The 13555-nt window shown below is 35.7% G+C and overlaps 1 protein-coding gene across 1 annotated transcript in view; it reads right to left on the minus strand.

The window, feature by feature from the left end:
- Positions 1–10925: 10925 nt before the first annotated feature.
- Positions 10926–13555, minus strand: part of IL1RAPL1 (interleukin 1 receptor accessory protein like 1) — a 1535580-nt gene continuing 1532950 nt past the window's right edge. The window contains exons 10-11 of the mRNA XM_072615230.1: positions 12967–13137; positions 10926–12454 (exon numbers count right to left, since the gene is read on the minus strand). Of these exons, the coding sequence (XP_072471331.1) occupies positions 11736–12454; positions 12967–13137 (890 nt within the window). The 3' untranslated portion in view covers positions 10926–11735. The remainder of the gene's footprint in view (positions 12455–12966; positions 13138–13555) is intronic.

Raw genomic sequence — 13555 nt, forward strand, 5'->3', positions numbered from 1 at the left:
CTGAGCTCATCATATTGACTCTGGACTTAACGTGGGGGTCAATCAATAAGGACTTATTAAGCATCTGTTATATGCCAAGCATTGTGCTAAGAACTGGGGACACAAAGGAAAATGAAAGAGAGTATCTGTCTATAAGAAACTCACAACTTAATGGGGGAGATAACAAACAATTTAATATTAGTAAGCAAGTTATGTATGAAATAAATAGGAAATCATCAACAGAGGGGAGGCACTAAAATTAAGAGGGTTTAAGAAAGGCTTAATGTAGAAGGTAGGATTTTAGCTGGTACTTTAAGGAAGCCAGGAGGTAGAATAGAGGAAGACAAACACTCCAGTGATAAGGGACAGCTAGAGAAAATACATGGAATGTAGAGATGGAATATGTTATTTGAGGTATGGTAAGGAGACCAGCTGCACTAGATTAAAGAGCATATTTGGGTGTGTATGGGGTGTAAATTGTAAGAGGGCTGGAAAGGTGGGGACAGCTAGGTTATGATGGGATTTGACCCTACTGCAGCTCGGAACCCTCAGATTCACACAATCTACCACTAGATGTGCCATCATGGCTGATAGCATTTCAACATTTCAAATAATGTTGAAAATGACAGATTAAAGTGTGCTTCACATGTTTCTAGTAACTTGATATTCATGCTCAGGTAATTTTGGTGAAAATAAGTTTTTACATTTTAAAAATGTAGAAATGATTTTATGTAACTTAAAATCGGTCAATAAACTTTAATTCTATATCTCCATTTCAATGGATTTGTGATTTCTCATATTTGGACATTTCTACCATATTGGTATATGGAAAGCCATCCACCCATGCTTTGTCCTCCAGAACTTCTCATCATTTTAGATTATCTATAAAAGTCAGCTTAATTCAATGCTGACAAAACTTGAGATTTTCATTTTTGCTTTCCACATTCATAATGATAAATACCCAATATTTTCTCTCTTTTAGCACAACTTTTGTGAATGAATGAACATCCTCATTACCTATGAAAATTTTTAATTGTCTATATAAGAGTTTTGAAGGATGTCAAGTTTCAGTGGGCTGCTTATGCTTGGGATTTGAATGCTCTTAAACTAAACCTTTCCATCTAAAAGGTTCATCATTGCTGATGTGTATAATTTGTGATAAGACAGCACTAAACAAAATCTAAGACAGATTGCTTACTGGTCTTGAAATGAAACAGTCAAATTTGAAATATTTCCTCTTCAAGTATAGGAAGGAAATCAATCTGCTTTGAGTAAACATAGCAAGACAGAGTCAAAGAAGTGATGTAACTAGTCATTTCTGCATCTCTGACAAACTTCACAAAATATTCTCAGGGCAGGCATCGTAAGAGGGGCCATCAAACCAAGTTTTTTAAGGCAAAATTAGTCATGGGATTTCAAGATTCAGGAACACTAATCCAGGGTTGTGTGTAAGGAGAGACAGAATGTGGACTTCCAGAGAAGGGTAAAACCAGCCCATGGAGCTCACCAGGGTTGTGGCTACTGAGGGCTGGGAGCATGCCATCTCTCAACTTCCCATGTGACATACTTACCCTTGCCTACCAGAAATAAAAATCAATTGTTTCTGCTGAAAAATTGCATGAGCTGTCAGTCTTCTTTGCACAAAGCCTGCATATGCTGTCAATACAGCATATGCTCTAAATTTCGGCATCCAATAAAATGGCCCAATTACCCCAAATTAGTTATACATAAAGAAGTCTGTAAAGAAGCCTGGCATTTCAAAATGCTACCAAACTTGTAAACTAGGAGTTGGTATGAACAGTAATTTAAAAAGAAGGGGAACATTTAGACACATATGTATGTATATGTGTGAACACACACATATATATGTATATGTATATATGTCTATGAATCACTTTACATTCATTTATCTCATCTGAACTTTTCAAAAATCCCTCTTGGGTCCAAATGTATCACCATATTCACTGCCAAGGCTAAAAGTTTAGAAGTAACATGGAGAAACCATTGCTTTCATGCAAAATTTCAAAGTGATATCAAGGGACAAAATGTGGCAGGGTTAAGTCTTGGAGAACATTAAACGTGAGTGTGACTTTTTCATCGACTGTGCTTTTTACTAAAGTGTGACAGACATCCAATACCAAATAAAGAGGGTAAAGACTCAGTTATCTAATAAAAGTTCTCCCTTCTCTCTGTCAATCAAAGGGATATTATTATTTCTTTCTCTATAGCTACCACACACATTGTATCTGCTTAAATGTGGGGCGAAGGAGAGAAGGGGATTAGAGAAAAGCAGAAAGATAATCAATTTTCAGTTGTATTTTTCCCAATAGTGAACTAATCTTTCTTAATCTTTGAGTAGGAATGAAAGAAATGTTATATAACTCTAAAATATTATAATTACATAACAAATAAAAAATAGACTATTATTTCTTGAACATGCATGTGATATTGAAATAAATTTTTATATGACATTAGAGCATACTCAAGAAGAGTTTAGATGTTCTGTTAAACTTATAGAAAATACAAATTGTAGTTAGCACTTTAGGATTTTTCATTTAAATATTTTTTCTTGTTTATATCACTATTTATAATTGTGGAAAAATAAAAACTAAAGCTTTAGGAAAGAAGGAAAGAAGAAAGAAAGGAAGAGGGAGGGAAAAAGAGAGGGAAGAAAGAAGGGTGAAAGGAAGAAAAGAAAGAAAGAAGGGAAGGAAGAAAAATAAGACAGGAAAAAAGAAATACAGAAAGAAAGAAAAGAAGAAAGAGAGAGAAATATAATCTTATGTAATACTCCTTATTGATTCACTGCCCAACTCATGCCAGCCCCGGCAGTCGAGCATCCAAACAATAATCTAGAAGGACCAGAAGATCCTCCAGGATCTAATGTTCTTACTGCTTATGTGCTCTTCATTTCCTTTTCAGCAGTAGACTTCAACAAGTTTTTAGGAAAGGTATGTACTGAGAAGATGGAGCAAGAACAGTATTTATAAAATATTCCTCCACAAACTGGGGTAAAGTTTTTCTTTGTGTACCCAGTTTCCCTAGGGAGAGTGTGGAAATAGACTTAAAGTGCAATTTTAGTGAGACACATGTAACCAAGAGCTTCTTCCTAACTCTTGGACCTAGAAATTCCCGAACCCACACCCAAAATCCCCTCCATTTGCAGAGTTCTCATGAAGTTTGCTACAGGGTGTGTGATTCCTTGCAGGACATAGAATCCCTCCTGTCCATTCCTCTCCTTCCCCCCTCTTCCCATTATATTTGCAGCTATTTTTGACATCTGAATGCAGCGTTCTATTCCAAAACCTAGATAATTCAGAGTGTCTGTGCAAATCACCACTGATCCATGTCTACTGTGTGGGATGTCCTCTTGTATCTTTTACAGTGTCCACCTGTGAATACAAGGAATACTGAGAAAAGCCCTTTTGATCTTCTGACATTGTTGATGTTGGGAACGTGAATAACCATAAATTGACTAAGAAACATAATTTAGACTAGCTAGGGTTTATTGAATTTTCCACCTCACCTAAGGAGGCAAAAATTGCCTGAACGAACAATACACAAGATTTGTTTAGATTTTAGAGAGGAGGAAGAGGATAGTGGATGGGGAAAGTTGATTGGTCAAGGTCTCTGTTTCTGGGACTTGAAGTTGATGTGGTGCAATAATCCTTTTACTCAGTTTCAGGGATAGGGGTTCCATATTTCTGTATAATATGCAGAAGCCCAGGCTGTTTCTCAGATAGATTGTACAGTAGGATACCACATCATATCTTCAATTAGGTTACTTGAATTGTAAGCACTAATGAGAGAGTACAGACATACATGTGTGAACAAAATGAAGTGATTCTCAAAATGAAGTTGCTCTGGATCTACATGTTGTGAGTTCTAATATAGGCCATGGAACTTTCTATCTGTTATCTCTTTTGATTTATTGCATTGACCTTGCTACATTACCAACTTTTTATGTTGCTTTGTGTGCAAAGCTTATCACTTAAAATGATAACCTAGGTCCATCATGTATCTCTCTATTGCCTATTGGGAGAGCTGAAATGTTCACTCTTTGGAGACTCTGGATATCTGTGATTCAAAGCAACATCGTATAACCAATAAAACTCATTCATCAAAAACAAGGAATTTTGTTTTGAGGAGACGTTTGGGATCACTGAAAGTCTATATAAGTTTACAAATGGAATCAACTGCTCTTTTCTTCATATTCATTTCTGGTCAGAGTTTCATGGATGTTGGTCAATAACTGCTGAAGAAATGTCCACAAATGGGGTAACCATCCAAATGGATTGCATTGTCTGAATAATTAGTTATATTTGATAATTATTTTTTTTTATTCTGTGGATACCTAGGTCAAACTTGTTTGAATAAATTTAGATCTCACCTAGAAGACTCAGTATTATTTTATTAATTGATGCAATCATCACAAATGATCTGCAAAAAGGAATACTTGGAAGAACCTTTGATCTATAGGGAGTATTTCTTCTATTTTAGATTCTGTACTGGTCATCCTAGACAGTGATTAACATTTTTGTTTAGAATATCTTTTTATGCTTTCATTTATGTTAATAATATGAAGCTCACCATAAAACATTAGTTATGTTGTCATGTCGGCTTTGGCATCTTATATAATCTTAACATTAGTGTGGGATAAATCTTCAGGGAATATCCTTTATGTTTCCATAATCCTCTACAAAATCCAATGCTTTTGACTTTTGATAATCAACAAATTGTAAACATGGTTAAATCAAGCATTTCCTATTCTTTTCAATCAATTGCAGGTAAATATGTGGTCCACTATAGCATATAGTTTTTGAAAATTCACCTTTTCCTTTTTAAGTTTTTGCTAAGAGTGTTCTCAATACCTCTAGACATTATTCTCATTAAATTTTTGAAGAGATGATAAAATGATAACATGTATGGTCACTTGCTTATGTCCTCTTGTTCCTCTTTTAGGTAATAATGACATCTGTATATTTTCCCCCTTACATTTGTATCTCATTCTCTTTAAGATATCTTCAGAAGAAATCTCTGAATGTCCTCAAAGTTATTCTTTGCAGGATTCTTTAGGATCTGCAGTATTCATCTCCTTTGTATATCAGTGACATTTCTACCTCCTCATGTTGAACATAAAAGACAGTCATATTAGAGTTTCCATGGGATGATTCTACTACTTTTGATGGAGAAAAGAGTTTGTAAAAGAAAGCTTGACACAAATTTTAATTTTTGTCCATTTGTTTTCTTCCTCCTAGTTTCATTCTTGAAAATCTCTTGGGGCAATCTGGTCTTACACCAAACTTTGTATAAACTTTTTCCTCTATTACTTCATTCTGTTTTACAAAGTAATAATATTCATAGTCTTTCCCTTCAGTTTAATCTAAAGTGGTATTGTCCTTATCCAGTATTTCTCTCTATTTGGCAAGGATATCAAATGTTTTCAGTTTTCAAGGTATTGTTGGGCTCCTTGTTGTGGTAATTTTTCATAGGTTATCCTCTGTAGGAAATATTGAATGTTAATTTCATTATCTCTTCCATTGCAACCAAACTCTTACCTGTGCAGAAATGTATGCAAATAATCTTAAGCAATATAAAATCTTCAACAGCTATTCTTCTGAGATAGAAACAGCAACCCATCTATGCTATTGGAAAGATATTTCTTCACACAGAGATGTTAAACCAATGAAATGCTTTAAACATAGCTCACAAAATGCATAGCTATAAAAGACCATAGAAATGACTTCATCCAATCCCCTCATTATATATATATATATATATATATGTGTGTGTACACAGAAGACTGAGGAGATAAAATGAATAATCATAAAATATTACATTATAGTAATTATTATAGTAATAATTTTAAATTTAAATAGTAAAAATTTCATCTTAAAGTAATTATTATAGTAATACTAATAATCATAAAACTGGGACCAGAACCCAAATGTTTTACTTCATGCTTCTCTACTTCACAATATTGACCTGTTTCTTTGCATACTTAAAATTTTATTGGGAGGATGGGATCAAGTCATTAGGTAAATGCTCTGATATAGAATATCATTATTATTAATTAATTTTAATTACCACAGATACACTAGATCATGAGTCATGTGGACTGAAAGTTCTATCATATTCATTAAATACTTACTATACATAATTAATATATAATGAAAATATCTGATATCTATAGATCAAATATGTATTTAATATAATTTTGTCTCCCTAGTGGAACATGGCATGGAGTTTTCTGTTCTTCAAAAACATGCCCTCTTTGAGATTATTTAAGAGAAGCACATTCTAACCCCACATTTCTAGTGACATAAATTCATGGAAAAGTATGATCAAAGGCAGGGCCAGAGAGATGTTCAAGTCAAGTCAACAAGCATTTATTAAGCACCAACTATGTACCAGGCACTGTGCTAAGTTCTGGGGATACAAAGAAAGGCAAAAACAGTTCTTGCTCTCAAGGAGCTCACAATCTAATAAGGATAACTATGTTTTCTCTTGGTTTCAGCATGTTCTCTATTTGAAGTCAGTCAGTTTTCTATCATTATTGCTTTTGCAGAAACATTAGGAAAATGACTTTAGCAGTCACTCCAGAAATTACTGGCTTCAAGGAAGAATTTCGAGGAGCAAAAAATGTGTGTTTTTCTGCTTCTACATGAGATACAGTGTTGTTTTGCACTCTTTTCAGCTTGGAGGAGAGAACTGTGTTCACTGAAAAGACTGATCCTTCTTGTACTGTTGAGTAAGTGTTTAGTGCTAACATCTTTTGCATGTGACTACAAAACAGATTGGGATTCATTTTTCCTGGGTCTTGATTTACTAAAACATCTTTCATTCCTCCAAACTTCATTATTTGTTATGTGAATTTATATTGCTGATTGAAATCTTGCCTACTCAATTTGTTAACCTAATATACATTTTTACTTTCCTGTCAGTCACAGATAAAAAACAAAAAACAAACAAACAAAAAAAAAACAAAAACAAGAGTCTTCATAGTAACCATTGCATCTCTTGACTTCATTCTCTAAAATCTACATGTTCACACAGGTTTCCTTTAAAAGACAGGAAACTGCCACTGGCCCATCTCCATGGATAGGACCGCACAGGAGGATGTAATGAGTGCAATTTAGTTCCTATCCTCTGAAAACACAGACACCATTGGAAAAACCTACCAGCAATTTAGTGTTCGTTTATCCTCTTCTTTTACTAGAAAGAGTCTTAAAATTGCTTGGGAGAAATGACAATTCACTTTAAAAAGGTTGTGTGAAATAAGGCATCATTGCCAAATCACACAGGTTCTATTTCTTCCAACTGCAGTCATCTCCTGTTGATGTGTGAAGAAAACAAGAAAATGTGATAATCATAAAAATGAGTCCTCAGCTGGGAGTGGAATATTTATACTCGTCAGCCAGATCATAGGTCACCAATACAGGGAGGTCAAGTTCAGAGAGAAATTAGCTAGGCAATGTGTGTGTGTGTGTGTGTGTGTGTGTGTGTGTGTGTGTGTGTGTGTACGCGCACTATTGTGATCTTATTTGAGTGTAGGACTCTTGACTACATATCAAAGCTAAACACAAGGAACTTTCAGACTCTACTCTAGTTTTGAGTCATTCACACCTCTTATTACCTCCATAATGTTGATGATCAATAAATCGTCATATTAAAATTTCTTATTGGAGGGGACACAGTTTTGTTACTTTCTCCATATAATTACAAGCTATTTGAAAATTTCTTCAAATACACATGGAATATATGGTTTTATATAGGATTTCCTATCTATTTCGATAACATGATTCTATTTATGCTTTAGGCTAGGATCCAGGTAAATCAAGTGAATGAATGAATGAAAAATTAAGCACTTAGGCAATATGCTAAGTACTAATATAAATATGACAAAGCAAGACTTTCCCTGTCCTCAAAAAGTTTATATTATAATAGGAAAGAAAATATATCAGGGAGTGATCATCAGGGAGGAGTATTTTAGAAAGAGAAATCAAAGGGATAATGATGGAACAGGTCAATTAAATTGTCAAATTCCACCAAACCTTGAGACCCATGCCAGAGCAGGTTTCTAACAGAACTAAAAAATGCCAAAGGCAATTTCCTTCTATTTCTATTCAGAGAAAGCTTATTTTTTCCTCTGGTTTTCAGAAAAATTCATCTTTAAGGATATAACTTGAATTTAAAAGGAAATCAAACAAAGCACACCCTCCCAGAAACAGATTACATTGTGACTAGAAAAACCTTCTACAACCCTACTGGCTATGGAAGGAAAACAGGCATCTTTTCCAGGGAAAAAAGTGAATTCTGTTCTTTTTGTGGGGGAAATTTAGCTAAATTAGTGTATATAATATCTGAGGACAACATTATTAAAAAAAAAAAAGGCATGGCTGTTGGCTCTCATGTCTTTGCCTTTTTAAAAGAGCTGAAGAACATGGAAGTAGCCAAGAAAGCAGCATCTGGGGAGTTAAAACTAAAACCATGCCAAAGTGAAAGACCTTTCAGTGAAATACAGAAGCTTAAAGTGAAAAAAATCATAAAATGCTGATGATGCAGAAATACAAGATTTGGGGATAGTTGGAAATACAAAACCATTACTTGGGTTTTCTTTAGAGACAGTCAACATAAATACCACACACTTGCCCATCAATAATTCAACCAAAGGAAATGCCATGTTCTGGCTGCCTCTCTACTCTTCAGAGACACAAAGGAATCAAATGCATGCTGACTACACTCCAATAAGGGAGATAACTAGAAAAGAGTTGAAAAGGCTACTGGGAGAAAGAAAGACAGAAGGTATATTTAAGAATGAGGAGATGTGCATCTGCATAGTGCCAACAAGAGCTGGAGCAGCAACTGAAGAAAGGCAGGATGTCATCATCTCACATTCTTGGCATACCATGTGTTAGGAAGTTTCTCTCTCTCTTCTCTCCTCTCTCCTCGCCTTCCCTCCAGCCCCTTTGCCACCCCCTCTCTCCTATGCCCCCTAGCTTGGCTATTATATCCACAGTTTCAGCTTATTTTTACAACTAGGAAAAGATCTATCATCCCTCCTTCACCCCCATCAAGAAAAAGGATAGAGCCTAAGCACTAGGGAAAATACATTTTTTCTCTTTTTATTGTGAGTTCTAACAGAATTTTTGTCAAACATTGAGCACGTGAACACATGACAGTTTCCTTCACTTGTTCTCACACAAGCTGTGGATAGAAGAGGAATATTTTAGGAGGAATGTTTCTTAAGCCATCAATAGCTTCTTCTCTGTTTATTTCATTCCTTTGTTTCATAATATGACAACGCAGTAGAGGAAAAAGAAACTTTTCTTAAGTTGTGAGAATATCAAATATTACCCATCAATCCCTGAATCATGCTTTTCAAAGTGCTAAAAATAGAACAAAAAAATGTACTCCCAATGCAGCTAAATAAACACTTGTGGATGTCTAAAATGTGATTGTGGTCTGATCATTTTCTCTACATTTTTCTTACACTTCCATCTTCAGTTAAAAAAAAAAAAAAAAGACCAATGCAGTGCTTTCAGTTTTCTGGGTACTGGGAGTTTGGGATCCAGTCCAATGAAGTTAAATGCCATCAGTTCCTGACAGGTGTCCATAATATCAAGAAAATAATGGCCTTCTTAGAGTCTGAAAATAACCGAATGTGCAAAGCTGACTTTAAATTTTATCTGTCCTGGCAGCTTCAGGTCTATTCTGTTGAAATTTGGCACATGTCCAGGGGGATGCATCGAAATAAAGAACAGACTGGAGGAGCACCCAAGCGAATTGTTAGAGAAATAAACATTTTTAGGCAAATAAAAACTGAACATCCCATAGCACCTTTATCTTGTTGTTATGCGGGTACCAGGATCCTTTGGACTTTTACATCATGTTCATTCTCATTTTTCATACATTTTCAATGGGCCCTTGCCCCCTTTCCCATGAACTACACTGTAGCTTACTTTCGGATCAAACAACATCCTACTAATGAGACCGAAACATTAGAGTGGTTATTTTCTTATAGAGATGGGGAGAATAAATAAAAAAATACAACATCCATTGCACTGGTCAGCATTTACTGACAGTAATGAAAATGTCTACGATGAATCTCTAAATTAATGTTAAAACCCTATTATCAGTGTTGTACTTTTTAAAAAAAACTAAAAAGTCCCATAGGGAATGTTTTCTTATAATTCTGCCCCCTGCAGGTTTCTTTACAATAGAGTTTATTTATTTATTTGTCATACAAAACATGAATATGAATTAGCAGCTTATATCCTTTATTTCAGACACAGCTGAACTATATAAAATGGGTTTTCTGGGAGCATTAGAACAAGCTTTCTGTGTTTCTGAAAGATAGAATGATACATTTAAAATAAAACTAATTCTTTATTCAGTAGAATTAATTGTTTTAAACACTTTTTAGGTCTGATTTAATGTTTACTTTTGTATAAATACTGTTTATTTTGAAAACATTGATTTTCATTAATATTTATGTTTTTTACCTCCTGAGTTCTCATTTAAATCACCTTGAAATTGATAAAGATTTTACTTATTATTACAAACTGAAACAAAGGAAGTAAGAATGCTCGATTCTGAATGTAGCATTCAAAAGTAAATACAGTGAATTAACATTTAAATACAAGGGGACTCCATAATAGGTTGCAAAGATTTGCTCTTACTGCTTAGAAAATAACATTTTGTATAATACAATGTGACAAAACATATTTGATAACATCCTAGTTCTTCCCTTTGGTTTGGAAGCCATCGATATAAATCTCATTATGACATATGTCAATTCACCCCTTTTGACTGACTTGCCTGGCAATTGCACATAATCTCATTTGCAGAAAAAATTAAAAGGGAAAAAAGGGAGTTGAATATTGAAACAAAAACAGCCACAAACACATTCATGCCTTTCCAGGAAGTGATCAAATATAGGTTGATTTTTGTTTTTATATATATAAGGGTACATCAACTCATTTTTAAACAAAACAACACCCCCGCCCTTGATCTTATCTTCTTAGCACTCAGCAGTGGTCACAGTAAAGTGACTGGTAGACATTTGGGTCTGGAGTGTCATTTGACAAGCAGTGAGTTAAATGTTAAGACAGACCCACCCCCTCCCATTCTGCAGGGTCACACACCATGCCGACATTGGAAGGGTAGATAGAGGTGGGGATGAGGCAGGACAAGGTAGAGATTCAGGGCTCTGATTGGTGGGGCCCTCCTATAAACAAGCGTTCTCCACATCTGTTTTCCTGAATTGGAATTTTGGCCTTTCGTTGGATTGCGCTCAGAAGGCCAACGTGGCCTTGCTGTTGCTAGGCAGAACAGCAAAGTGGATTTGGTGGTCCTTGTCCCATCAAATAGCTTTGTCCAAGCACTCCAAAGAAATGTTAAAAAAAAAAAAAAGCCCAAACAGAAAGAAATCAAACCCATTCTAAAATTATACTAATGAAGCAAAAAGGGTTTCCTATCTATACATCAGTCTCTTCATTAAAAATGTAAATATACAAATTCCAGTGACATATAAAACAAGGTCAAAAAATGTAATGGCAAGAGACATGGTAAAACAGGAAGACACTGATGCTACAAATAAATTGCAAAAAACATATGTACAAGACCCTGTTTTTCCTCGTGTTTTATAGATTTGTAATGCATGTTTAACAGCAGCAGTCGAGGATGGAGTTCCAGGCACTGGACTGCAGACTCAGCTCCTACTCCGAGGAACAAGGCTGCCCCTTCCTTCCCTGTCACCAGATCACACTGGAGATGCTGGTCTCGCGTGGTAAGAGCGGCAGTATTGCACTGTTTGTGTGGGCCTCGTCTGGGTTCTGCTCCCTGCTGGATTTTGTCTGCGGCCGCTGTCCGTTGATAAGTGTCATAGGGATGTTACAGTAGGTATGCTGGTTCCCTATGGAGGTAAGAGGCAGGGTGCCGGTCGGAGGTACGTCGTACTCGTAGCTTCGATAATAGTGTTTCTGCCGCATTTGGGAATGGTACGTGTTGTGAAACGTGGAGCGCAGATCTGGGTGGGCAGTGGCCAGGGCGGTGGACGTGGCAGCGGCCATGGAGATCGCCGAGACCGTCTGCAGCTCCCCGAAGGGCCCTTGCTCACTGACGTCTAAGACCTGCTCGTGGCTCATGGGCTCTATCCTCTTAAAAGGCATTTCGTACTGTAAACGTTTCCAGAATTTAGAATTCAACTTGTTGCACTTTGGTCCGTGCCACTTAATAACCGTCAGGAGTTTGATGGTGTGCTTTAGAGCTTCTACCTCCTGGTAGTTCATGATTCCCCGAAGTTCGCTACATTCGATCAAGATCACCTTGATCTCTCCCGTCACTAGCATGTTTCGGAGTCGGGTCTCCAGCTCGAAGATGCTCCAGCCTCTTCTCACCACATAATTAGGGGTCATCACTATGATCAGCCGCTTGCTTTGATCCACACATCTGGCTACATCTTCGATGTAGGCTACAAAATAGAACAACCGTCTCTCAGAATTAGTAAGACTAACATCTGGCCCAGAGAGCTGGCATACGCTAACAAGACCTGTCTCACCCAAGTCACTCTGTCCTCTCCCTTTTTATCAAGGGTGGTTTACTTTAGGAAGAAAATCATAAACAGTAACTATAGGAGGACAGAGATTGCACCAGGAAATATAAATTCATTCAAACTGATCTCACTTTTGAAAGGGATAGGTAGAAATACCGCTAGAAAGCATAAATCTCTTATTTGATTTTGTAACACTCAGGTTATAATATGACTTTTGTGGAGTTATGGAGGTAGTTCTTCAGAATTATTATTGTTATTTTTAACATTTTGTTTGGAGCATTTATTTATTAATGCTATTTATTAGACATATTACAGATTAATATTTTAGAGTGAATAGATTATCCTATCAAACAATAGATCTCTACGTACATGCGCATATACAAGCATACCCCTCTTCCCAAAATATAAAGAATTTAAAAGAATTAACTTACTTCCAGTAGGGATCAAATCTCTGTCTGGAATGAATAATTTGTACCCATAATGTTTTTCCAGCATATCAGGCAAAATTTCAAGGGCAAATCTTTCTTCTTCCCCAGTCTCTTGATTCCACTGGTCAGGGTCCACTTTGGTATATGATAAATATGCATCATAATCTTTGTTGTCTGTCAAGATATTAAAATTATGTTGGAGTGATTATCACACAGATAACTTGTATATATTGGCACTGAGTGGGATATGTGGGTATATATATATGTATATATATACATATATATATGTATATATATATATACGTATATATATATATACTTCTTTCATCTCAAAGCAGGAAAAATAATTCATTATGTACATGTATTTTGTATGCCAACCCAGGACAGATGTCTATTTATTTTCATCAATGCCAAGTGTACTGGAAAATTTTAGAGTCATGACATCATGTTTTTCTTTTTCTTGTGAAGAAAGTAGGAAAAAAAAATCAATGAAAAGAGTAGCAGAATGTTAACTTCCTTCTAATCCTCTCAATAGCAGTGCTATTGAACTATAGAGAATCTCATTTGCTTCTAAGAGATGCTTATTTGGGTA

Source organism: Notamacropus eugenii, chromosome 5 (genome assembly GCF_028372415.1).
Source record: "Notamacropus eugenii isolate mMacEug1 chromosome 5, mMacEug1.pri_v2, whole genome shotgun sequence".
Lineage (NCBI taxonomy): Eukaryota > Metazoa > Chordata > Mammalia > Diprotodontia > Macropodidae > Notamacropus > Notamacropus eugenii.